Source organism: Balaenoptera acutorostrata, chromosome 11 (genome assembly GCF_949987535.1).
Source record: "Balaenoptera acutorostrata chromosome 11, mBalAcu1.1, whole genome shotgun sequence".
NCBI classification, from domain to species: Eukaryota; Metazoa; Chordata; class Mammalia; order Artiodactyla; family Balaenopteridae; genus Balaenoptera; species Balaenoptera acutorostrata.
The window spans coordinates 60,041,177-60,067,525 of NC_080074.1; the positions used below are offsets into that span (position 1 = coordinate 60,041,177).

At 49.7% G+C, this 26,349-nt stretch overlaps 3 protein-coding genes across 5 annotated transcripts; 2 read left to right on the plus strand and 1 right to left on the minus strand.

Moving 5' to 3' along the window:
* Positions 1-12: 12 nt before the first annotated feature.
* GPR182 (G protein-coupled receptor 182) lies at positions 13-1,910 on the minus strand. 3 transcript variants are annotated; one of them, XM_007179633.3, is made up of 2 exons: positions 1,791-1,910; positions 13-1,264 (listed from the first exon to the last, which is right to left on the minus strand). In XM_007179633.3, the coding sequence occupies exon 2, from the start codon at positions 1,246-1,248 to the stop codon at positions 70-72; it is 1,179 nt and encodes a 392-aa protein (XP_007179695.1). In that variant the 5' UTR covers positions 1,249-1,264; positions 1,791-1,910; the 3' UTR covers positions 13-69. The 3 variants fall into 3 exon arrangements, with proteins under 3 accessions (XP_007179695.1, XP_007179693.1, XP_007179694.1); XM_007179631.3 differs by having other exon boundaries at positions 13-1,374; positions 1,791-1,909; XM_007179632.2 differs by lacking the exon at positions 1,791-1,910 and adding an exon at positions 1,695-1,780 and having other exon boundaries at positions 13-1,374.
* A 9,788-nt stretch (positions 1,911-11,698) lies between these two features.
* Positions 11,699-14,449, plus strand: LOC103016150 (retinol dehydrogenase 16-like). Its single transcript, XM_028165866.2, has 2 exons — positions 11,699-12,011; positions 14,214-14,449. The coding sequence occupies exons 1-2, from the start codon at positions 11,699-11,701 to the stop codon at positions 14,447-14,449; spliced, it is 549 nt and encodes a 182-aa protein (XP_028021667.2).
* A 6,891-nt stretch (positions 14,450-21,340) lies between these two features.
* Positions 21,341-25,801, plus strand: LOC103009423 (retinol dehydrogenase 16-like). The gene is made up of 4 exons (XM_007179630.3): positions 21,341-21,653; positions 23,749-24,007; positions 24,866-25,029; positions 25,584-25,801. Exons 1-4 carry the CDS (start codon positions 21,341-21,343, stop codon positions 25,799-25,801), a joined length of 954 nt encoding a protein of 317 aa, XP_007179692.2.
* The last annotated feature ends 548 nt before the right edge of the window (positions 25,802-26,349 follow it).

The window sequence follows — 26,349 nt, forward strand, 5'->3', positions numbered from 1 at the left end:
CCCGCCCCCAGATCTCTCACCTACACTTCCAGCTTTCTACTTGGCTGGTAGAGGAGACTGGAATCTTCCTCAGCTGGCTATAAGAGCCCGAGGAGCAGAGGTGGGTGGGGTGTCTGCTTCCTGGAAGTTCAGGCTTGGGTGGTGGTGGGGGCTGGCCGCAGGGCTCTGGATGCCCTCCTTGGTGATGACGATGGAATGCTGGGTGGAGGAGGAGGAGGAGGAGGAAGCATGTCTGCCCTCCCTGGCCTGGACCTTGGGAAGGTAATGGACCACAGCGTTGAGCAGCCGGCCCCGGAAGCTTGGGCTCAGAAAGTTGTACAGGATGGGGTTGACGACGCAGTGGAGCATGGAGAAGCAGTCAATGATGTCGTAGAAGAAGTAGAGCAGGTGGGCCAGATAGCAGTGGAGGGAGATGTGGGTCCCGTGCAGTGTGATCAGCAGCAGGGTCACATGGTAGGGCAGCCAGCAGATGACAAAGACAGCAATGTAGGCACACACCAGCAGGCAGTGGCGCCGGCCCTCAGGCTGTCCTGCCCGCCGAAGGCGGCAGGCCGTCAGCACGTTGAAGACCGCGATGAGAGGGAAGGGTAGCAGGAAGCCCAGGACGGTGGTGGACAGGGCCACCGTCAGGGCCCATGTGCTGTACGTTTCAAAAGGCGCCATGAAGAGGCACATGGGCTCAAAGCTCTCTACCAGCCGGATGTGGACCACCTCGGGCAGCGGGATGAGGGCCGAGAAGACCCAGACCCCGGCGCACACGGCCCGCCGCCCTCGATGCTGGTGGCGCTGCCAGGAGGGAGAGGCGTTGGTGAGGGTGACGTAGCGGTCGATGCTGAGGCACACCAGGAAGAAGATGCTGCTGTACATGTTGGCAAAGTAGAAGTAGTGAGTGAAGCGGCAGGAGAAGCTGCCCCAGAGCCAGGTGTAGTCCAGCGTGACCTCCAGCATCCACACGGGCAGAGACAGGACGATGCCCAGGTCGGCGATGGCCATGTTGAGGACGTAGAGGCGCAGCAGCCCTGCGCGGGCCGCCCCGCGCCAGTTGACGCAGATCACCAGGAGGTTCTCCACCAGCCCGACCACGAAGACAGCCAGGTAGAGCACGAAGAGGGCCACTCGCTTGGTGCTCTCGCTGAGCTCCATGTGGCACTCGGGCAGGGTGTGGTTGAAGAAGTGGAGCAGTTCCGTCCAGTTGTGGATCTCTCCCGCCTCGCTGGCGGGTGCCACGCTGGGCCCCGTGGCCGACATGAGGACCAGCGAGTGCCTAGTGGGGAGAAGGGAGGGTTGGAAGAGAGAGGAGGCCTCGAAAGCAGCCTGGTGTTCCCAGGGTCGCAGGCCACAGGGGCCAGGAGGCTTCGGGGAAAGATCCTGCGTCTGAAGAGGCAAGAAAGGGAAGTGTAACATTTAAACCGTGAATAAATAGCACACAACTCACTGCTGGCTTTAACCCACGAACAGAAATATTTTGTTAAGGGATCTCAGTGGTGGGAGAGACCAGAGGCCAAACGCTTTCTCCCCAGCCCGGCCAGTCCCGCCCTCCTCCAGCCCAGGGGGGCTCGACCTCCACTTCTCTCCTGGCGCTTCACCCTTTGGCCCTTTCACACAGGCCTTCCTTAGGGGCTCTTGCTCTGTCTTGCTATTTGGGCCTTGTGTATGGGACACACATACACAAACATAGACACAGACACACACACCTCCAGTTCATCCCTGGGAACATCTGTGGATCATGCAGGAAAGCCAGTCGTCTCCAAACTCCACTGCCTTCTTCCCTGAGAGAGGGCAACACTCACCTGAGTTTCCCTGTTAGGAGCACCTCCGGTCCTGGAGGGCCGGCAGGTCTGGACTGCTGTGGAGCTGCGGGGAGGCTGGAGGGACTGTGGCCGTGGGGCTGGCTTTGCTGCAGGCTTCAGGGCCGCCCTTCTCATCCGGGAAGCAGTATCACTGGCTGAGGCTCTGTGGGAGAGGGTCGGGGTTTTTCCTGCCTTCCCCCAATCCAGTTAGAGGGGAAGTCACAGCGAAACATCCAGTGTAGCGGTGACAGGGAGGAGTCAAGCTGCAAGCGTTAAATTCCAGACTCCTGTGGCTGTGTGAATTTACCTCTTTAAGCCTCAGTTCTCTCCTCTGCAAAATGGGACAGCAATAGTATCTACTAATATGGGTGTCTGTGAGAATTAAATGAGCCATCAAAGTGACGTGCTAATGCTTTACGTATGTATGTATTTTCCACCCAATAAATGGGATTGGCCTCCCACTCTCCCCTGTCTGTCTTGATACCTACTGAAGCAGAACTGGATGGGGGTGGGAGGGCTAAAATAAATCTGAAAATTATTCAGACGTAATCACTCTGGCTCTTTTGCTGAATGGCCATCCCTGCCATTCCTCCAGCCTTCACTTTGTGATCTGAGGTGAGAATCTGGAGAGAGAGGTAGACTGAATGTGGGTGGGGAAGGGGCTGTGTTGAGCTTCGGGGAGACTCCTGGATGGGGAGGGGAAGGAGAACAGCATTCTCCCCCCTACAGCTCATACTGCTCTGGCCACGTGTGGAGGAGAGAGAGAGGGAGAGAGAGAAGACAGACAGACATCAGGCCTCTCTCTCCCTCCAAGCCAAGGGGAAGGCTTGGAGCCCCCGGATTTGTGTTGTTGGTGAGCATCAAGTGTCAGCAGAGCGTCCTGCTTCTCAGAGCTCTTTCACCTCAGTCATTTGATCCCTGATGTACCTCTGTGGGGAGGGAGGATGGGCTTCCTTATCCAGAGACGTTCCTGTCTCACACAAGCCACACAGCAGCAGCAAAAAGAGAACAGAACCGCCTGGAGCTGGGCCCATGTTTTGTAGGCTGTAGGGCCAGGGGTGTGCTGGCTGGAGGGGATTAAATTTAATCGAGGTGAAATCCCTATGACAACATTAACTATTTTAAAGTTTACAATTCAATGGCATTTAGTATTCACGTTGTTGTGCAACCACCACTTCTATCTAATTCCAAAATATTTTCATCACCCCAAAAGAAAACACCACACCCATTAAGCATGCAGTCTCAAGTTCCCTCTCCCTTCAGCCCCTGGCAGCCAACTGGTAACCACCCTTCTGCTTTCTGTCTCTGCGGATTTACCTATTAAGGATATTTAATATCAGTCAAATCATGCGTGTGACCTTTGTGTCTGTTTTTTTTCACTTAGCATAATGTTAAAAAAATTTTTTTTATTGAAATATAGTTGATTTACAATTTTGTGTTAGTTTCTGGTGTATAGCAAGGTGATTCAGTTATATATATATATATATATATATATATATATATATATATATATATATATGTATTCTTTTTCATATTCTTTTCCATAATGGTTTATTATAAGATATTGAATATAGTTCCCTATGTTATACAGTAGGACTTTGTTGTTTATCTATTTTATATACAGTGGTTTGTATCTGCTAATCCCAAACTCCTAATTTATCCCTCCCCCACTGCCTTTCCCCTTTGGTAACCATACATTTGTTTTCTATGTCTGTGAGTCTGTTTCTGTTTTGTAAATAAGTTCATTTGTATCATATTTTAGATTCCACATGTGATATCATATGGTATTTATCTTTCTCTGTCTGATGTACTTCACTTAGTATGATAATCTCTAGGTCCATCCATGCTGCTGCAAATGGCATTATTTCTTTCTTTTTTATGGCTGACATATATATATATACACACACACACACACACACACATACACATATATACCACATCTTCTTTATCCATTCATCTGTCAATGGTGTTGGGTCTTCCTTTCTGTGCGAGGGCTTTTCTCTAGTTGCGGCAAGCGGGGGCCACTCTTCATCGCGGTGCGTGGGCCTCTCACTATCGCGGCCTCTCTTGTTGCGGAGCACAGGCTGCAGACGCGCAGGCTCAGTAGTTGTGGCTCATGGGCTTAGTTGCTCTGCGGCATGTGGGATCTTCCCAGACCAGGGCTCGAACCTGTGTTCCCTGCATTGGCAGGCAGATTCTCAACCACTGTGCCACCAGGGAAGCCCCATGCATCTTCTTGAATTATAGTTTTATCCGGATATATGCCCCGGAGTGGGATTGGTGGATCATATGGCAACTCTATTTTTAGTTTTATGAGGAAACTCCATACTGTTTTCCATAGTGGCAGCACCAATTTACATTCCCACCAACAGTGTATGTAGGAGGGTTCCCTTTTCTCCACATCCTCTCCAGCATTTATTATTTGTAGACTTCTTAATGATGGTCATTCTGACTGGTGTGAGGTGATACTTCATTGTAGTTTTGATTTGCATTTCTCTGATAATTAGCAATGTTGAGCATTTTTCATGTGCCTATTGGCCATCTGTATCTTTGTTTTTTTTAAGGAATTTTTATTTATTTTAAAAAATGTATTTATTTATTTTTGGCTGCGTTGGGTCTTCATTGCTCTGCGCGGGCTTTCTCTAGTTGCGGCAAGTGGGGGCTACTCTTCGTTGCAGTGTGAGGGCTTCTCATTGCGGTGGCTTCTCTTGTTGCAGAGCATGGGCTCTAGGCACGCGGGCTTCAGTAGTTGAGGTGCGCGGGCTCGGTAGTTGTGGCTCGCAAGCTCTAGAGCGCAGGCTCAGTAGTTGTGGCGCACGGGCTTAGTTGCTCCGTGGCATGTGGGATCTTCCCGGACCAGGGCTCGAACCCATGTCCCCTGCCTTGGCAGGCGGATTCTTAACCACTACACTACCAGGGAAGTCCCTGTATGTCTTCTTTGGAGAAATGTCTCTCTTGGTCTTCTGCCCATTTATTATTATTATTTATTAGTCATGCCATGCAGCATGTAGGATCTTAGTTCCCCCACCAGGGATTGAACCCATGCCCCCTGCATTGGAAGCACAGAGTCTTAACCACTGGACCACCAGGGAAGTCCCCTTCTGCCCATTTTTTGATTGGGTTTTTGTTGTTGTTGTTATTGAGTTGTATGAGCTGTTTGTATATTTTGGAAATTAAGCCTTTGTTGGTTGCATCATTTGCAAATATTTTCTCCCATTCCGTAGGTTGTCTTTTCATTTTGTTTATGGTGTCCTTTGCTGTGCAAAAGCTTGTAAGTTCGATTAGGTCCCATTTGTTTATTTTTGCTTTTATTTCTATTGCCTTGGGAGACTGACCTAAGAAAACATTGCTACAATTTATGTCAGAGAATGTTTTGCCTGTGTTCTCTTCTAGGAGTTTTATGGTGTCATGTCTTAACATTTGTCTTTAAGCCATTTTGAGTTTGTGTGTGTGTGTGTGTGTGTGTGTGTGTGGTGTGAGGGAGTGTTCTAACTTCATTGATTTACATCAATTAGCATAACATTTTTGAGGTTCATCTGTGTTGTAGCCTGTGTCTGTGCTTCATTCCTTTTTGGGGCTGAGTAATATTCCATTGCATGGATATACCACATTTTGTTTATCCATTGAAGGAGGGGATTTTTTAAAAGTCTGCTAATTGACTTTTTTAATTGTGGTAAAATAAACATAACATCAAATTTACCATTGTGGCTATTTTAAAGTATACAGTTCAGTAGCATTAAGTGCATTCACATTGTTGAGCAACCATCACCACCAACCATCTCCATGGAAGAGGATATTTTTAATTTTCAGTTTCCTTAAAGCCTACTCTAGAAAAACTGTTTCTCTACTCATGACACTTCTGACACCAAATGTGTAGAGTTTTCTCCCCAAAACCAACCAGTTTTCCAACTCTCCAGACATCATTTGGGTGTTCTGTAATTTAATTCAATTCTGACACCAACCACCTGGAGTTAGTGTCCAACTCCACAGGTTTAACGGCTCAGTCTCACAAGATGCTCCTCACTTTAGATGCAATCAATGGGTTCCCCTAGGTACCCACACTTCTGTCCAACGTGACTGCAAAGACAGGTGTTCCCACAACCCCCCTCCTGGCAATTTTGATAGTTTGCTGCTGCTTATGTTTACTGTTTTATTATAAAGGATACAAATGAACAACCAGATAAAGAGGTACATAGGGTGAGGTCTGTCCCTGTGGAGTTGGAATGCACCACCCTCCTGGCACTTGGATGCGTTCACCAACCCAGAAGTTCTCTGAACCTCATAGTTTAGGAATCTTAATGGAGGCTTCATCACATAGGCATGATCAATTATTAATTTAATCTCCAACCCCACTCTTCTTTCCAGAGGATGGTGGGAGTGAGGCTGAAATTTCTAAGCTTCTAATCAAGGCTTGGTCTTTCTGGTGACCAGCCCCATCCTGAAGCCATCCTGGAGCCCACCAAGAGTCATCTCATTAGAACAAAAGACATTCCTATCACCCAGGAATTTCCAAGGGATTTAGGAATTCTGTGTAAGATGCTCCTATCACTTGCATCACTCAGGAAATTACAAGCATTTTAGGAGCTCTGTGTGAGGAACTGGGTCCAGAGACCAAATATTTATTATGTCACGCTTCCACTCACACATCAGGTCACTCCTAGGTCAAGACATCTGTCATGATGAGCTGTGACGATGTAAAATTGTGTGTGTGTGTGTTTTGACAGGCCTTGCGGCCTGTGGGATCTTAGTTGCCTGACCAGGGATCGAACCCAGGCCCCCGGCAGTGAAAGCGCCGAGTCCTAATCACTGGACCGCCAGGGAATCCCTAAAATGTGGTTTACTTTGATTTTTCAGACAGTTCTACTCTCTCTGTTTAGGATCTCGGTTTCTATCCTACAGCTATCTCTTTTCAGTAAGGAGTCTTCTGAGAATTTTCACTTCTTTCTCCATGCCTTTGACCCATGCAGATGGAGGCTCTATTGGACCAAGCACCCTCCGGAAAAACCCTAGTTCTGGCTTCTATTCTCTCCACAGGGACCACACATTCTGACCCATGGTCATTTCCATTCCTCTCAAGACCGCATTTTAGTGGCTCAGTCCTGGGTCTCTGAATCTTCTACCCAGGACCTTTTCCCTCCCACGTGGAGACGTCACCCCCTGCCGCCTTACCTCCACCTGCTCCCCAGCCCTCCCCCCACCCGCCCCCGCCACCCAATGTGTATTTGCAGCAAGAGGAAGTGATGGTGGTTCCTTCTGGCAGAGGCACAGAGGGAAAGCTGCTCCCTCAGGAAGGAATGAGTGATAACTCTGCAGTTTTCATGTGGGTGTTTTTCTTTGGAGGGAGGAGGGAGGCAGCTGGAAAGAGAGACTGGAAGGAAGGGAAAGAGGGAGGGGCAGGAGCCCAGGCTCCTTGCCAGCCTGGGCAGGAGGAGGAGGGCAAACAGCTTTGCTCCAAGCAACGGGAGCAGCAGCAGCAAAACAATTCCTGGAAATTTACTCTTTTTCCTTCCTCTCCCTCCCCCCACCATTTCCCCCCCCCCCCCCCCAAATATAGACAAGACATTGTAATCATAATCAGAAAGGGAGGAAGGTACCAGGAAGGAGTTATTGGAAGGCACAGATAAAGGCAGGCAGCTTCCCAGGGTTGGGAGGGCCAAGAGCTTGTGTCTGGACCCTGGAGGAAGGGGTGGGGTGGGCTGTTCCAGGAATTGCCCCACTTGCCTGGCTTGTGTGGCAAAGGACCCTACTTTGTGTGCGAGGGCAGGTGGATTGTGGACAGGTCAAGGATGAGGAGTTTGGCAACCACTGCACTTCCTTCCCCAGCCTGAGCTTCCAGAAGCTCACTGAGTGCAGAAGGCAAGTCCAACCTCGGAAGTTGCTCTGCCCTCCTGCCATGGCTTTGCCCCACACCAGGGAGGCAGCCTTGTCTACCCAGGGACACCAGATCGGGAGCTCCCCAGGCTCCCCAAAGATGGATGTGGCCCAGTGACCCTATCCTTGCTCTGCTCGGGTCTTCCCTGCTCCCTCACTCATCCCGGAGACAGTAGAGAGAACACTAGCTTGGGGACCAGACCTGGCTTTGACACCTTGCCCCACCACTTAGTAGCTGTGTGACTTTGGGCAAGTCACTTTATCTTCCTGAGCCTCACTTTCTTTATATGTAAAATGAGGATAATGGTGCTTCCTTGCGGGGTTACTGTATGAGATACATGACATTGTATATGTAAAGTGCTTGGCATAAACACGCCCCATTTTCCACTTCTTGGAGATGAGGAGGGAGAAATCCCTTTTTTGTGGAATTGACCTTGAGATCGTCTCCCTAGTCCCACCAACACTAACCTTTTTTTTTTTTTTTCTCTCTGAACTGGATCAACACCAGCTTCCTCTTTTATTTAGTATCTGACGTTGTGTTTCTTACACAGAAGGTCAAGAACCCCAAATGCCGCTATGAATCACCACAGAAGAGATGGAGTAACAGTGACGGCTCACAGCTATTATTGTTACATTTGCCAGGCATGATTGCAACGCGCTTTCCAAATATCACCTCATTTAATCCTCACAACAACTCAATGAGGTGTGGGTGCCATTGTAGACAAGGAAACTGAGGCACAGAGAGATTAAACAACTTGCCTGAATCTCTCTGCTAGTAGTTCAGTAAACTCTTATTGCAGGGATTCTTGACCTGGATGCTGGCACCTAATGGCTTTAGGTGGTCTGTGAACTCACCAAAAAGTATGTACAAAATCCTGCCTGTTGTGTTGTCATTTTTATGGGACTTCGAGCCTTCCTTGGGTGCTCAAAGGGGTCCATGATGGGGCTTCCCTGGTGGCGCAGTGGTTAAGAATCCACTTGCCAATGCAGGGGACATGGGTTCAATCCCTGGCCCGGGAAGATTCCACATGCCACAGAGCAACTAAGCCCGTGCACCACAACTACTGAGCCTGCATTCTAGAGCCCATGCTCTGCAACAAGAGAAGCCGTGACAATGAGAAGCCCGCGCACCGCAATGAAGAGTAGCACCCGCTTGCCTCAACTAGAGAAAGCCCATGAGCAGCAACGAAGACCCAACACAGCCAAAAATAAAAACAAATAAATAAATTTATTTTTAAAAAAGGGGTCCATGATGTCCAAAAGGTTAAAAATGACCACCCTAGAAGAGCTTCTCATGGATAGGGGCTAGGATAAGAAAGTGGGGTAGGACCTACACTTCCATGAAGGGGACTCAGCCCTAGGAGTTCTGGGATATTTCTTGGTTGGGGGAGAAGCCCCCTTTATGGAGGCTGAGAGATGTGTGGGATGATCTAGGGAAGGGCTTGAGAAAGGGAAAATGAGTTGCCTTTGCTCCCAGCCCTTATCCTTCCACAAGATGAAGGACAACTGTTTCCTCTCCTGGTTTCCCTCTTGGGAAAGTGTGTGTGGGGATGTGCACATTAGTCTAAGGAAGAGGAAGCTTGGAGAGACTGAGAGAGACTGGAAGGGCCCTGGGTACCATTCCCCCAGGGAAAATCGGCCCCACCCAGCAGCCTCCTAGAATGCCTCAGTATTCCGTCCCCCCACCCCCACCTTCACTTTTCCATCCCTCCCCTTTCTTCTGTTGCTCGCTCAGATTCCCCCACCTCCTGATCCGAAGCACCTTCCCTGAGTCTCTGTAGATGTGCTAACAGTTCCTTTCTGATTCCAGATTTATTGTTTCTACTAACTCATCTTGAGCACCTAATGTGTGCTGGACAGAAATTCCCCTTGAATTTTCTAGTGCTTCCTGAGGCCCCAACTTCCTAAAGTTTCACTATTTTGATGACAACGTATGGATTCTTAGACTCCTGGAGAGCTGGAGTTGAGAGGACTCACTGAAGTCATCTGGATTCCTCTCCCCCATTATAAAGATGAGGGAGATGGAGGCTTCGGGGAATTTCATCTTGTCAGACAAGGTAAGAAATGCAGGGGAAAAGGAGAGTGGAAGAGGATGTTGCGGTGATCATTCATTCATCTCTGTCAGATGCTAGGCACTGCCAGGTCCTGGAAATACAAGAAGATGAGACTCAGCTCTTGCCCTCCGGGGGATCTGAGGCAGCAATTCTCTAGAATTCAGCACACACAGCACAGTCCGTGTGGCTTCATTAACATGAAACCATTGCTTCAGGCTTAACCTGGAACTTCTGGATTTCACTAAATCCAGAAGTCACTAAAGAGGGTGAACAGGAAAATCTTGAGGACTCCATGCCAGAGATCATGGAGGCTGGTTGGCCAACCAACATCGTGCCATTTCTCTTCCCCCCAGACAATGATTATTGAGCCATTTTGTAGCCCCGTGGGGAAAGGTATTAAAGAGGTTTGGGCCCACCTCCGGGAGTCCTCTCCAGAGAGTCAGGCAAGAGTGGACTGATTAGGACCCTGGTTTCTGCTAGCACATCCTGAAGGACACAAACCACCGATGCTTCCTGTAGCTCCCTTCAGGAGCCGGTCACAGTGGAGGGAGAACCACACTGACAAAGAGGTCCTCCTCCTCAAAGTCCCTCGGAGCCTCAGCATGCCTCACCCCCGTCCCAGGTTTTTTCTCCTGGGGGGCGAGGCAGGTCCAGTTGGTGACTTGAGCAGGGACTGGAGCCCAATCCATCAGAGGCCACAGGGGTGCCAGTGGGGAGGCACCCCACTCATCATAATTCTACCCCCTTTAACGAATGGTATCCACCACCACACCATGAAAGCCCCGCCATGCACAACTGTTCTGGGTCCAGTCTCTGGTCCTTTCTTTAGTCTCCTGAGGGGGCAGCTCCCTCCTCCTCTCCATCATCACCCTGATACAACTGACCTGATTCTTTCCAATTATTGAGCTTTACAGACCTCCCTGATCGGGGGAGGTTTGCACACCCCATCCCATGATCCCTGTTCAAATCAGTCTTTTCTGCCAGTCTTTTCTCAGTGTCTGAATGGTCTGGATTCTGGGTGTGGTGCCAGGCAGGGCAGGGCCTCACTCAGCACAGGAGGGGCAGAGGGCAATGGAGCCGGGCACCCAGGGCTGTGGGCAGGGCATCTTCACAGAGTGAAAGGGGAACAACTGGTAGACCAGCTTTGTGTGAGTCCTTCCAACAACTGGCCCAGCATCTGGGAGACGTCTCACCATTGCGTGTGTCACTCCCATTCCCTTCTTGTCCCCCCCATTCCCTTCTTGTCCCCTCTCTTTGCCTCTGAGATCAGACACCCCCGCTGTTCTCCTGAACACCTTTCTGGCCCAGAGAACCACTTCATCAGGAGAGACCTTATTCTCGTTTGCCTTCCCCTTTGAATCCTAGAGAGGCTGAGAGGGACTTAGTCTTTCAGGAGTGAATTCTGTGAGCTGAGCCAGAGGAGGAGACCAGGCTCAAAGGCTAAGCCAGCTGCCCAAGGTCACACAGCTGGTTGGCAGCAGAGCTGGGTTTTGAAGCCACTTGTGTCTTGATTCCACGTGTATTCCCCTTGTAAGAATCTCCAGTAGGTAAGAGAGACCCTGGTCCCAGGCTGAGCAGGAAAAAGGGAAGAAGATAGTTGTGAACCATGAAACCTGGGATATAAGGGTTACAATGTTTGGGGGTGGGGTGGAGAGGGGAGAGGTGGGTAGAGGGAAACAGGGAGGAGTGGGAGGACCAGGAAGAGGTGGTTGGGAAAAGTATTGTCATTCTTAAGAAGTTGTGTTGGAAATGCAATGACATGTATTAGAAATGCTGTGAGAGTACCAAATAGCATGCGTTTGGGGTTAGAATCAATAATACTCACCAAAGAGGGTGAACAGGAAAATCTTGAGGACTCCATGCCAGAGAGCCTGGAGGCTGGTTGGCCAACCAACATCGTGTGTGTTCTTTAGTCCTCCAGTTTGAACACTAGCCTGACTCGAGTTTCACCCCAGCCTGTCTGTGTCTGTCCCCTGCAAAGCCATGTGGCTGTGCCTGGCGGTCCTTGTGGGCCTGTACTACCTCCTGCGCTGGTACCGGGAGAAGCAGGTGGTGAGCCACCTCCAGGACAAGTTCGTCTTCATCACGGGCTGTGACTCGGGCTTCGGGAACCTGCTGGCCAGGCAGCTGCACCTGCGAGGCTTCAGGGTTCTGGCTACGTGTCTGACGGAGCAGGGGGCCGAGCAGCTGAGGAACCAGACGTCAGACAGGCTGGAGACAGTGATCCTGGACATCACCAAGACTGAGAGCATCGCTGCGGCCACTGAGTGGGTGAAGGAGCGTGTCGGGGACAGAGGTACCACCCACATTTCTCAAGTCTAATTCCTCTCTGTGAAGTGGAGACCCCTTGACAGCTACCTGGGGGAGATGCCCAAGGTGTTTTCCAGGACTTGAAGTCCTCCCTGTGTTCTTCTCCTCACCCAGCTTACCAGCCAAGCCTCTTCCATCCCACACCCACCTCCCAACCTTGAGGCTCTGCAGCCTGGGGGAGAGTTTTCCCTGATGAGAATGTGTCCTTGCAGACTTCCTGTCTGGTGTCCCCTCCTCCCTCAGCAAAAGGTCTGGGTTTCTTGATGCTGAGTGACCAGGGGGATCAGGGCGCAGATTCTGGAGGAGGGGTGGAGATGGGCGCTCTGGCTGGAAGGCTGTATGGGGGGCTGAGGGGCACCGCTGGAGCTGAGCGGAGTTCTCAGCACTTGATCATGTTCTTGCTGGTGACCCCTAGTCATCCGACTTGTGTTTAAATGTCACGCATTTTTCAGATGTCGACACTGAGCTGTCAGGACTTGTCTAAGGAAGGTCAGAAAACTACTATGGGGTCACTTTCTCTTTTTCTTTTTGTTTTTGTTTTTTTGTTTTTTGTTTACTACAGTTCTGTCTTTTTTTATTGGTGAGGGAAAGAACATTAATTTCTTTTATCTTAGTATAAATGTAAAACATGATCATTGTGGAAACGGAAAAGTACAGGGATGAAAACCAAACTCACCCAAAATCTCACCACCCAGAGATAAGTACTGATAATATTTTGACATACATGGTATTATGTTTTGCATATAGTGGTATCTTAATTCTTCTCATTAAAAGAAGTTAATAAATTTTACAATATAATAGAAAAATTTCAAAAACATAATTTTTAATAATGGAATATTGTATCCTTTAGAATAACATTACTTACTAAAGCAGTACATCATGATATAATATGTAATGGTTTCCTAGATTTTATTCATTGTGTTGAACGTAAATGACGTCTTGGTAAAATTTATTTACCAAATTTTCTAGTCTGTAACCATGCATATTTTTTGTTTGTTTGTTTGGTTCTTTGGTTTGTTTGTTTTTGCCTTAAAAAATTTTTTTTACTATTTTTAAAGGTTACATTCCATTTACAGTTATTACAAAATATTGGCTACATTTCTCATGTTGTACAATAATATAACCCTGTATGTTGATTGGGTCTTTGGTGTCAAATATGGTGGGAGAATATACATTCTTACAAGGGCAGACTTGGTACAGAGCAGGGGAGGGACTAACTCTGTGTATTAATAATTCCAACACCCTGTACCCAACTCCCCTGACCCTGCCTTTCTGCTCTGAGTTCTGTTAGTTGGTTAAGTCTTTAAATTCTTGGTACATGTCTCCGAGACTTGCAGAGAGGTTCCCAGGAAGCTGGGTGACCTGTGAATAGAGGGGCTTAGGGCCAGAGTAGCCTCCTTAGGTAGGAGGAGAGGGTGAATTTTTCTGGGACAAAGTGTAAATTCCGATTTGGGGGAGGGTGGTTAATAGAGGCAGCCCTGCCTCCCCCTGAAAGCCTACCCCATGGAATTCCCCAGATTCCTGCAGGAACACTGCTCAGTATTGATGCGGGTATTTCAAGGCCAGGCCCTAGAGGTCAATACCAGGCCTGTCAACATGTTCTCCCAAACCTGGGATTTCAGGTCTGTTTTACCCAGCCAATCTCCACCCAGATATTACTCATCTTTTTGTTTTTGTCTTTTATCCATTGTCTCTTTTAATCCTCTCTTCCCCTCCCTTCCTCATGGTCTATCTGTGTGTCTCTCTTTCCCTCATACTAGCTGTTGGTCACTCAGTCCTAGCTGTCAGAAAATCTGAAAATGTAGGTGAATATTGATAATGTCTGCAAGGGCAACATGGACTGTGAAAACCCAAAACTTCACCCTCCGAGTTCCAGACTATGGACCCACTAGATTTCCTCAGCCTTTGTCCCTGCCTTCATCCAATCTGGGGTGCTTGCCCCTTGTCACCAGGCAGTGGGCTGGGCGTGAAGACTGAGTCAGGAGGGCAGCGCACCTTCTGTCCTCCAACCGCTTACAGGGTTTGGTCTCCCCAGACCCACAGGCAGCATGTTGGTCTCTGTCCCAGCCGTTCCCCCTGCGGCCTCTCTCCTAAAGTCTTCACTGGGTGCAAGGTGACTTGGAACCACTGCTGGGTCCTCACTAATGGGCCCAGCATGGTGTTGCCCTCTCGCCCTCACTGTTCCCAGGACTCTGGGGCCTGGTGAATAAAGCTGGCATCTCCATGCCCACCACACCCAATGAGTGGCTGACCAAACAGAACTTCATGAAGATACTGGACGTAAACCTGTTGGGGGTGATCGAGGTGGCCCTGAGTCTGCTGCCCCTAGTGCGGAAGGCGAGGGGCCATGTGGTCAACGTCTCCAGTGTTGGGCCGGGTGTCTCTCTTTGGTGGGAGCTTCTCCATGTCCAAGTACAATGCTGAGGCCTTCTCAGACCCCCTCAGTTATTGGCCTGGGATGGATGCACTTCCTCTGTCCTCCTGCTTCTGTGCTCTGAGGAAGCCTTTTACAGGGGTTTCCTGTCACCAGAGAATTAGAGGCCCTTCCTTCCAGGTCCCTCTCTCCTGCTCTGTGTAGGTCTTTCACTGGGAAGCACCTTTTTGTCTTTTGGGTGTCCAGGTGGATGCAAGGCCTAAGGAGTTTGATTCAACATATTCCTGCCTTGCGTGAGGGTCCACAGTCACCAAGTGTCGGAGGCAGAATTGGAACTGATATTATTTGGCTGTGCAGCCCTTCCATGTGCTCAACTGCTGTGGTATTTAGGTTCTGGGAGCCCTCTGGGGAGTGTACCCCATGAAGCCATTTATCCAGGGAGCTACTTAATCATATCTGTGGGAGAGACTCCACGGGCTGCAGGGAGAGGGTGCTTTTAATCGTGTGGAGCTGTGTCCACAGGCAAGGTGATGTTCCTTAGAGGAACGATGGCCAGGGGGTTACCAGGGTGGGAGAGGGGAGAGAAGGGACTGAGGAGTATGGGAAAGGTAAATTGTGCCTAGTTTGGTGTTTGATTAGAGGTGAGGGGAAGAAGAGGAGATAGCATTTAAGTGGTGCCTTGCCTCATAATTGGTAGGATTTAGTGCTAAGAATTATAAGTTTGTAAAATATTTGGAAATATATTCAAATTTTATACAGAAGTAATACCATCATCATAACATTTCTTCTCCTGGCTTCTATACTTTACAACTTTCCAGAGGTTTCCAGTTACCCAACACAGTTTAATTTGGTGACTTTGTTTTTTGGTGCATTTCTGTGTTTTGTTTTGCAAGACCTCTGAAGTCCTTGCCCCTCTCACTGTCTCCCTTGCAGGAGAGAGCTCTCTACTTTGGGGTGAAAATAACTATGATCAAGCCTGGTCAAGACGGCTATGTCCAGTACTGAGGTGTTTTCTCGAAGTTTCCAGGCTGCATAGGATCGGGCCATCCCAGAGGTCAAGGTACTCTATGGGGAGACATTCCTGGCCTTAGTTGAGTGAGCTGTGGACCTTGGGGAGTGAAGCAAACTCTTGTCTGGAAGCCTGGGTCCATGATTGGCACCTCCTCCAGTCTCAGGTCCATCCTCCAGGCTCTGACTCACCCACACAATGGGGACATGAGCTCCATCCCCACGGTCTCGTGTGGTCAACTTGTAACATAAGGAAAGTATCCAGGCTTGGTAGATCTGGGGACCAGTGTCTCATCGGAACCCCTTGTTATCTGTAGAGAAAACTGAAGCCAAAAATGGAAGATACCCATACTCATGGCAAGTTGGTTTTCAGGTGCGTATGTTTCTAGTGTTTGTAGAGACCTTCAGTTTATGCAGTGCGCATATTCTCAGGAATAGAGCAAGAGGGGGTTTAGTGTGGAGTGTGACCCCAGGGTAAGAGGTGGGACACACTGCTTGAATGATTTTTAACATGATTTGGCGGGACCAAGAATTTTTTAGAAACTTTTTCCTGAAGTTGATCTAAAAGTGGGAGGATTGGGAAGTGAGGATATATTTGTATGGCGTCTCCTTCTGGATAGTCATGAAGTCAATTGAAATACTGAAGCCAAGATGATCTGAGAATATCTCCTCATGAGGGACTGCATGGATCATGCCCTGACGCCTGCCACCCCCAGATCCAATACTCACCTGGTTGTGATGGCATGGTCATCTATCTCCCCATGAGCTACTTGCCCACCTTCCTGGTTGATTCCATGATCTACTGGAGATCCCCAAGGCCTGCTAAGGCCCTGAAACCATCAACTTGAAAAAAAAAACCCACAATGTAAGAGCTGTGAGTTGAGTTGATTTAGTGTCTTCCTGAGTACTATGGCCCAGGGTAGAGTCTCTCAGATACCTCTGAGGACCTGCCCCGAAGAGGCAGAAGGAGAAACCAGCAACTATGTGATTTTGGTTGAGGGGTATGTGCAATCAAGCATACATCTAGGTAGAAGGTTACTCCTAGTCACAAGGAACAGATATCTCAGTTAATGATTTTCATGCTTTCTTAAGTATGGAAAAATGCAAGATTCCATGGTAATAAAGAATTTCTCCAGAAATATTTCTAAGGGCCTGTTTGCTATTTTCCCAGAGCAGAGTTCCTCATCCTGATCTTTGTTCTGAATTCCTTTCAAGGTATATTGTAGGTCAGCAATGTAGTGACTAATGACTTAATCCTTGTAGAACCGGATGATGAGTGACATTCCTTGTTTTTTATAACCAAAGACTGGGGTGCATGGTAGGGGGGAGTTGGGGACTGTGTGGGGAGGGGATGCATCAGAGGGAGGGAAATAAAGTAGAGAGAGGGGTTCTCATGTCACCAGGGACACCCATCCCACCTCAGTCCCCATCTCCTCCTCAGGCTTCTCTTGGGACATTACTTAGGATTCTGGGGATATTAGGAAGAAAGGAACAAGTTTTGTGGCTGAGGAACAGGGGTCAATAGCTCACGTCTATGTCCTGTTCCTTGAGTGGCCTCTCAGAGCCTCATGATCCACATGCAGCTGTGAAAAATCCATACTTTGGGGAGGGTGTGAGCAGCTGGCAGGGTCTCGGCCCCCCACCCTCTGCCCCTGTCCACCTCTTCTGGGTGTGCCTTGGCCCTGGCCAGTCTCCCCCTCCCACGGAATAAAAGTGGTCTGGGGGAGGTAAAGGTCCCTCCCCCGCGAAGATACCTGTAGACAGGGGTGTGTGTGGAGGGTGACCACCAGCCTGACACATCAGCCTAGGTGCCAACTCAGCAGACCTTGGCTGGAAAAGGGCTGTCCTCAATAGGGGTCCTGACAGAGGACACAGAAACCAATTTTTGTTTTGTCTTGAAACCATGCATTTCCATTGATTATATTTTCCTGAAAATAAAAGTTGAAAAGTTTACGCAGGCCCAGTGATTGGGACCGATGCCTTGGGCAGCAGTGGGTGTGTGCCTACGAGAAGAAGAGTCAGGTGATCTCACAGAGGAGAAGGGGTGAATGGGATGACCTGAGGAGGGATTTGAAGAGGGAAATGAGGTCATCCTTCATCCACAGAAGTGAGGGGCTAATGTGTCTTTCTGGGGCTTGTCTGACCTGGGTTCCCAGGATTAGACACAGGATGGACAAACAAGGAGAGGTGTCTAAGGAACAGGTGGGGCCCAGACCCTTCCCTGGGGACACCTAGTCTCTCTCTCACCAGAAACCTCTCTCTGTGGTCCTCCCTCTGTCCCCTCCCTTAGAGTCACCACCGTCCATCCTCTGCCAACCCCCGGGTCCCCTGGTCCAGATCCCCTCCCCCAACTCTCCAGTAGAGGAGAATGGGAGTCACTTTTGGACCCCAGTCTTATGTTTTCTGTTAATCTTTACTGAACACCTACTGTGTGCAGGGCAGGAATTCCCTTGATGTCCCAGTGCTTCCTGAGACCCCGACTCTTTATGTGTCCACTCTTCTCATGATGGTCTGAGTATGGACTCAGTGGAGAAGACATCTGTTCAAAGTCATACAGATTTCTGGGCTGAGTGCAAATTGGAGTGGGAGGGACCTCTCCAAGTGTCAACTAAAAAACCTGAATATTTTTCTCCTTTTGTTCAAAGTCGAGGGTATGGAGCCTTTAGGGGAACCTTATGTTATAGAACAGTATCACTATTTTTGAGCAGAGAGTGAGTTCAAAAGTTGCAGGGCCACTGAAACTCAAGCCTGTAGTGAGCCCTTGGTGTCAGACAGGGGACCGCTGAAGAGACAAAGATGGCTAGGAGGTTCCTCAAGGATCTCTGAGTCCTTCAAGGCTGTCATGTCAGCCCCTCAAGGTCGATCATGTCTACCTCTTAAATGCAAAGCTAGAGCTTCATACTTGATCTGAAGACCCCAGATTTTCATATTTTTATTTATACACACACACAGAGAAACACACAGAGCCAGATTCCAAACCAACTGAAATCAAATAAAGCATCATTGATTCACTTTATGCCTTGGGGCTATGTGTTCAGGAGGTTTGGACTCACCTCCAGTAATCCTCTCCAGAATGTCAGAGAAGTTGTAAGATTAAAACCCCTGGCCCTCCTTGCTGGTCCTATACAGGGCTGGGGAGGCAAGGGCTGCACTGAGGTGGGTTCCACGGCCCAGAGTGTGGACTGTGACTCAAGGGCCCCAATTCAGACAAGATGGAACAACAAATGCATTGAAAAAGAAGTGCAATGCACACCAGCCCACGTCCTCAGCCTAGACCCTCAGCACAGCCCCATTTCTCCTCCTTCCAGGCTGCCTTCCTTGGAGAGGGAACCAGGTCTTGTCTGATGGACCTTTGCAGGGGCTGGAACCCATGCCATGAGGATCCAGGGGAGTGCCACAAGGAAGCTGCTGTCACTCTTTCCCTCAGCTGTCCTGGCCCTTTGTGAGTCGCATAGTTGCCCTTTGTGCAACCCTCATCCCCTGTGAGCACCAGATCTTCAACACCTGAAGGCCCTGGTCTGTTTCTACATTTTTGGGTCTCCACTCCAGACAGTGGAACTGCGTATGTGTAGAGATGGAAGCAAGCTTGCACAGTTAGCCCTTACTCTCCACCCCTTCCAGCTCCCCCAGTTGTTACCTACACCTCCCCCCGTTCAGAGGACTTGTCCTGTGTGGAGAAGAGGGAGTGGGTGGGAGATGGCCTTACGCTTGACAGTGGTCCCCACTGAGATGCTGTTGGGCTACGCCCGGGGGTGTGTGCGTCAGCTCCAGCTCACATGAGGGTCACAGGTGTTGTCCTGGAATCTGGCCCAACTGCCCTTCCCAGGACATAAGGTGCAGAGATTTTTGTCAGTGAGTCTCCCTGACAGGGTCGCCTCTGAAGGATTTCTTCTTCTGACCCCTGCAGCTCCCAGGTGAGTGAGTGTCACCCCAGGCTCCTTTCTCTTACTGCTCTCTCTGTACCCTCCTGTGGTTGTTCCCACCTGGAATGTAGTCTGAAGCTCCTGAGACCCCCACAAGCCATCATATTACTTTCAGGATTCACAAAAGGGAAGCAGATGGCATGAGGGCTGGAACATGTCTGCTGCATGGCCCCTTGGGAGTTTATGGTTGAAGGAACTCGTGTTCACTGAGGAAAAAACCCTCCTGTTTCTTCCAAGTAAAGAAACCACGACCTTCTCCTATAGCAGGGTTTGTGTTTGCCTAGGGTTTGCATGTCACCCCAGCTTCCTGACACCGTTTCCACACAGTTTCCAGGACACCATCCTTCATCCTTGCCTTCTTCGTCCTCACCCTTTGGGAAGCCCCTGTAGGAGGGTCCTGGTGGTCACCCAGGAAGCAGGAACAAGCTGGTTTCTGCAGGACCAGCCTTTCTATTACTGCTGCCAACTCCCACCTGAGGGACAAACACTTTCAGGACTACAGTCAGCTCCCTGCACTTGACAGTTCCCACTAAAGGCTGAATCTGTGCCCCTGTCTGTCTTTGCTGGCTGCTGGGGTGGGTTCCAGGGGCATTTGAGCCTCTGTTTGCTTGGGGAAGCCGCTCCTTCCCTCCCAGTGCCTCTCATATTTCCTGACTTACCAGTCAGAGCTGTGGTAAGTGTGGACAGTGAGGAGATGCCCAGCACAGTGAACCAGGCTCCTTCTGTCCCTGCCTCACTCACCAGCTCTGTGCCCCTGAGGGGTCCACCCCCGTTACTGAATGGCGTCCTCCACCTCACTGTGAAAGTCCCTGCATGCACAGCTGTTCTGGGGTCCAGCCTCTGGTCCTTTCTTTAATCTCCTGAGGGGGCAGCTCCCTCCTCTTCTCCATCATCACCCTGATACAACTGACCTGATTCTTTCCAATTATTGGGCTTTACAGACCTCCCTGATCGGGGGAGGTTTGCACACCCCATCCCATGATCCCTGTTCAAATCAGTCTTTTCTGCCAGTCTTTTCTTAGTGTCTGAATGGTCTAGATTCAGGGTGTGGTGCCGGGCAGGGCAGGGCCTCACTCAGCACAGGAGGGGCAGAGGGCAATGGAGCCGGGCACCCAGGGCTGTGGGCAGGGCATCTTCACAGAGTGAAAGGGGAACAACTGGTAGACCAGCTTTGTGTGAGTCCTTCCAACAATTGGCCCAGCACCTGGGAGATGTCTCACCATTGCGTGTGTCGCCCCCATTCCCTTCTTGTCCCCCCCATTCCCTTCTTGTCCCCTCTCTTTGCCTCTGAGATCAGACACCCCCACTGTTCTCCTGAACACCTTTCTGGCCCAGAGAACCACTTCATCAGGAGAGACCTTATTCTCGTTTGCCTTCCCCTTCGAATCCTAGAGAGGCTGAGAGGGACTTAGTCTTTCAGGAGTGAATTCTGTGAGCTGAGCCAGAGGAGGAGACCAGGCTCAGAGACTAAGCCAGCTGCCCAAGGTCACACAGCTGGTTGGCAGCAGAGCTGGGTTTTGAAGCCACTTGTGTCTTGATTCCACGTGTATTCCCCTTGTAAGAATCTCCAGTAGGTAAGGGAGACCCTGGTCCCAGGCTGAGCAGGAAAAAGGGAAGAAGATAGTTGTGAACCATGAAACCTGGAATATAAGGGTTACAACGTTTGGGCGTGGGGTGGAGAGGGGAGAGGTGGGTAGAGGGAAACAGGGAGGAGTGGGAGGACCAGGAAGAGGTGGTTGGGAAAAGTATTGTCATTCTTAAGAAGTTGTGTTGGAAATGCAATGACATGTATTAGAAATGCTGTGAGAGTACCAAATAGCATGCGTTTGGGGTTAGAATCAATAATACTCACCAAAGAGGGTGAACAGGAAAATCTTGAGGACTCCATGCCAGAGAGCCTGGAGGCTGGTTGGCCAACCAACATCGTGTGTGTTCTTTAGTCCTCCAGTTTGAACACTAGCCTGACTCGAGTTTCACCCCAGCCTGTCTGTGTCTGTCCCCTGCAAAGCCATGTGGCTGTACCTGGCGGTCCTCGTGGGCCTGTACTACCTCCTGCGCTGGTACCGGGAGAAGCAGGTGGTGAGCCACCTCCAGGACAAGTTCGTCTTCATCACGGGCTGTGACTCAGGCTTCGGGAACCTGCTGGCCAGGCAGCTGCACCTGCGAGGCTTCAGGGTTCTGGCTACGTGTCTGACGGAGCAGGGGGCCGAGCAGCTGAGGAACCAGACGTCAGACAGGCTGGAGACTGTGATCCTGGACGTCACCAAGACTGAGAGCATCGCTGCGGCCACTGAGTGGGTGAAGGAGCGTGTCGGGGACAGAGGTACCACTCACATTTCTTTTTTCTGTTTATTTCTTCTCTCTCTGTGAAGGGGAGACCCATTGACAGCTATCTGGGGAGATTCCCAAGGTGTTTTCCAGGACTTGAAGTCCTCCCTGCATTCTTTACCTCACCCAGCTTACCAGCCAAGCCTCTTCCATCCCACACCCACCTCCCAACCTTGAGGCTCTGCAGTTTGGGGGATAGTTTTCCCTAATGAGAATGTGTCCTTGCAGACTTCCTGTCTGGTGTCCCCTCCTCCCTCAGCAGGAGGTCTGGGTTCCTTGATGCTGAGTGACCAGGGTGATCGGGGTGCACTTTCTGGAGGAGGGGTGGAGACGGTTGCTCTGGCTGGAAGGCTGCATGGGGGGCTGGGGGGCTGGGGGGCAGCGCTGGAGCTGGGCTGTGTTCTCAGCACTTGATCATGTTCTTGCTGGTGACCCGTAGTCGTCCTACTTGGGTTTAAATGTCACCCATTTTCAGATGACAACATTGAGCTGCTAGGACTTGTCTAAGGAAGGTCAGAAAACTACTTAAGGGTTACTTTCTCTCTCTCTCTCTCTTTGTTTTCTGTTTTTCTTCTTTTCTTCTCCTTTTTTTTTTTTAAAATTACTACAGTTGTGCCTTTGTTTTGCAGGGGAAGGAGAGAACTTGAATTTCTTTCATCCAAGTATAATTTAAAACATGATCATTGTGGAAACTCAGAAAAGTGCAGGCATTAAAACCAAACACTCTCAAAATCTCACCACCCAGAGATAAGTACTGATAATATTTTGACATAGTATTATATTTTGCACATATTAGTATCATTTTCTTTCCACTAAAGAAAGATGTACAGATTTACAACATAATAAAAATTTCTTCCAAAAATTAATAAATTATGATTGAGAATATACTACCCTTTAGAATAGCATTACTTACTAAAAAGTACCTCATGATATGATACATAATTATTTCCTACCTTTTATTCATCATATTCAACATAAATGATATCTTGGCAAACTTCTTTCTACCCAGTTCCCTACGCTATAACCATGTATGTTGATTGTGCCTTTGATGACAATGGTTGGAAAATATTCTTCCTACAAGGCACATGTGTTACTGAGTAGGGGAGGAACTCAACTCTCTGTGTGGATACTTCTGGCAGCCCTACCCCATCCCTCAATAGCCTGCTCCTGCCACCCTGAGGTCTATGGTTACCAAGTCTTTAAAACCTTGGGATTGTGTCTTTGATACTTGCAGAGAGGTCTCCATTAAGTTGGGTGAATCTGCACCAAGGAAATGGGGCTAGAGTGGACTCCTGTGTGGGTGGGAGGAGAACATGGAATTTTCTGGGGTAGGGGGTGAACTCTGTGCTCTGAGGGTGATGGGTAAACAGAGGCAGCCCTGCCTCCTCCTGAAAGCCTACCCCCCATGGAATTCCCCAGATTCCTGCAGGAACATTGCTCAGTATTGATGCGGGTGTTTTAAGGCCAGGCCCTAGAGGTCAATACCAGGCCTGTCAACATGTTCTCCCAAACCTGGGATTTCAGGTCTGTTTTACCCAGCCAATCTCCACCCAGATATTACTCATCCTTTTTTGCCTTTTATCTACTGTCTCTTTTATTTCTCTCTTCCCCTCCCTTCCTCATTGTCTCTCTCTGTTTCCCTCTCTTTCCCTCATACTGGTTGTTGAGCACTCAGTCCTGCAGCTGTCAGAAAATCTGAAAATGTAGGTGAATATTGATAATGTCTGGAAGGACAACATGGTCTGTGAAAACCCAAAACTTCAGCCTCCGAGTTCCAGACTATGGACCCACTAGATTTCTTCAACCTCAGTCCCTGCCTTCATCCAACCTGGGGTGATTGCCCCTTGTCACCAGGCAGTGGGCTGGGCGTGAAGATTGAGTCAGGAGGGCGGCGCACCTTCTGTCCTCCAACTGCTTACAGGGTCTGGTCTCCCCAGACCCGCAGGCAGCATGTTGGTCTCTGTCCCAGCCGTTCCCCCTGCGGCCTCTCTCCTAAAGTCTTCACTGGGTGCAAGGTGACTTGGAACCACCACTGGGTCCTCACTAATGGGCCCAGCATGGTGTTGCCCTCTCGCCCTCACTGTTCCCAGGACTCTGGGGCCTGGTGAATAATGCCGGCATTTGTACGCCCATGGCACCCAATGAGTGGCTGACCAAACAAGACTTCGTAAAGATGCTCGACGTGAACCTGTTGGGGATGATTGAGGTGACCCTGAGTCTGCTGCCCGTAGTGAGGAAGGCGAGGGGCCGTGTGGTCAACGTCTCCAGTGTCATGGGCCGCGTGTCCCTCTTTGGTGGAGGTTACTGCATGTCCAAGTACGGCGTGGAGGCTTTCTCAGACTCCCTCAGGTAATGGCCTGGAATGGAGGCCCTTCCTCTGTCCTCCTGCTTCTATGCTTCTGGGGGGCCTTCTACAGGGATTTTCTTTCTTTGGAGACCTAATGGCCCTTCCTTCTAGATCCCTCTCTCTTGCTCTGTATAGGTCTTTCACTGGGAAGCACCCTTTTATCTTTTGGGTGTCCAGGTGGGTGCAAGGCCTAAGGAGTTTGATTCAACATATTCCTGCCTTGCGTGAGGGTCCACAGTCACCAAGTGTCGGAGGCAGAATTGTAACTGATATTATTTGGCTGTGCAGCCCTTCCATGTGCTCAACTGCTGTGGTATTTAGGTTCTGGGAGCCCTGTGGGGAGTGTACCCCATGAAGCCATTTATCCAGGGAGCTACTTAATCAAATCAGTGTGGAGACTCCACGGGCTGCAGGGAGAGGGTGGCTGGGATGTGGGGGATCTGATATCGCGGGCAGAGAGATGCTCCCTAGAGGACAGGCGGCCAGGGGGTTAGCAGGGCAGGAGAGGGGAGAGAGGGGACTGGGGAGTATGGGAAAGATAAAACGTGCAAAGTGTGGTGATTGATTGGAGGTGAGAGGAATAGGAGGAGATAACATTTAAGTGATGCCTTGTAGCACAGCTGGTAGGATTTAGAGCCGATAGGCACAGGTATGTAAACTAATTGGAAAAATATTCACACTCTATACAGAAGCAATACCATCATCCTGAGTTTTCTCCCCCTGGCTTCTGTACCTCACAACCTCTGAGAAATTCCAGCTTATCCCACCCCAATCCTATGTTGGTGTCTTACTGTTCTTTCGTGTTTTGTTTTGCAAGAGGACCTCTGAAGTCCTTGCCCCTCTGCTTGTCTCCCTTGCAGGAGGGAGCTCTCCTACTTCGGAGTGAAGGTGGTGATGATTGAGCCCGGTTACTTCATGACCAATATGACCAGCCCTGAGGTGTTTAATGGAAGCCTCCAGGCATCATGGGATCAGGCCAGCCCAGAGATCAAGGAACTCTATGGAGAGAAGTTCGTGGCTAACTGTGAGTGAGACCTTGGGGAGAGAAGCAAACCCTTGCCTGGTAGCCTGGGTCCATCATTAGCACCTCCTCCAGTCTCAGGTCCATCCTCCAGGCTCTGAGTCACCCACATAGCGGGGACATGACCTCCATCCCCAGGGTCCCGTGTGGTCAGTTGGTGACCCAAGGAAAGGATTCAGACTTGATAGACCTGGCCACCAGCTTCTCTTCTGAAACTCTTTTAATTTGGGAAGGAAACTGAAACCAGAGAGGGAAGACACCCGTGGAATCATGGTAAGCTGGTGTTAGAACCAGCTTTTTTCAGGTGCCTCAATTTCTAGTGTTTGCAAAGACCTCCAGTTTATGTAATGGACATATTCCCAGGAATAGATCCAGAGGGGGCTTAGTGTGGATAGAGATCCTGGGGTAAGTGTTAGGACACACTCCAATGAAATTCATGGATTTGATTTGGAGTATGATTTTGGAAGAGAAAGGAAATTTTAGAAACTGTCAGGTTTATCTGAAAGTGGGAGCATTGGGAAATGAGAATATTTTGGATGGTGTCTCCTTCTGGACAGTCATGAAGACGTCTAATTTATTGAAGCCATCATGGTCCGGGAACCTGTCCTTGGTGACCGACTGCATGGAGCATGCCCTGACTGCCTGCCACCCCCGCACCCGATACTCCCCTGGCTGGGACGCCAAGCTCTTCTACCTCCCCATGAGCTACATGCCCACCTTCCTGGTGGATCTCATGATGTACTGGGGTGCCCCACGGCCTGCTAAGGCCCTGTAACCCAAGACTGGGGTGCATGGTGGGGGAAGTTGGGGACTGTGTGGGGAGGGGATGCATCAGGGAGAGGGAAATAGAGTGGAGAAAGGGGTTTTCATGTCACCAGAGACACCCATCCCACCTCAGTCCCCAGGCTTCTCTTGGGAAATTACTTAGTTCTCTGGGGATATTAGGAAGAAAGGAACAAGTATTATGGCTGAGGAACAGGGCTCATTATCTCACGTCTGTGTCCTGTTCCTTGAGTGGCCTCTCAGTGCCTTATGACCCACATGCAGCTGTGAAAAACCCACACTTTGGGGAAGGTGTGAGCAGCTGGGAGTTTTCAGTCCCCCCTGCTCTGTCTCTGTCCACCTGTTCAGATGTATCTTTCCCGTGTCCAGTCTCCCTCTCTCCCAGGATAGAAATGGACAGGGGAGATAAAGGCCCCTCTTGCCTGAAGGTATGTGTTGACAGTGGAGGGTGACCACCAGCCTGACTCATGAGCCTAGGTGCCAACTCAGTAGACCTTGGCTGGAATGGGATCCTGTCAGAGAACAAAGAAACCGGGCTTT

What these genes read in the sequence shown, in the direction of transcription:
- GPR182 (XM_007179633.3), bottom strand. Translation starts at nt 1,248, where the DNA reads ATGTCGGCCACGGGGCCCAGCGTGGCACCCGCCAGCGAGGCGGGAGAG.
- LOC103016150 (XM_028165866.2), top strand. Translation starts at nt 11,699, where the DNA reads ATGTGGCTGTGCCTGGCGGTCCTTGTGGGCCTGTACTACCTCCTGCGC. An exon ending in GGAGCGTGTCGGGGACAGAG is followed by an intron (nt 12,012 to 14,213) that starts GTACCACCCACA and finishes CACTGTTCCCAG; the next exon opens with GACTCTGGGGCCTGGTGAAT.
- LOC103009423 (XM_007179630.3), top strand. Translation starts at nt 21,341, where the DNA reads ATGTGGCTGTACCTGGCGGTCCTCGTGGGCCTGTACTACCTCCTGCGC. An exon ending in GCTTTCTCAGACTCCCTCAG is followed by an intron (nt 24,008 to 24,865) that starts GTAATGGCCTGG and finishes TCTCCCTTGCAG; the next exon opens with GAGGGAGCTCTCCTACTTCG. An exon ending in AGAGAAGTTCGTGGCTAACT is followed by an intron (nt 25,030 to 25,583) that starts GTGAGTGAGACC and finishes CCTTCTGGACAG; the next exon opens with TCATGAAGACGTCTAATTTA.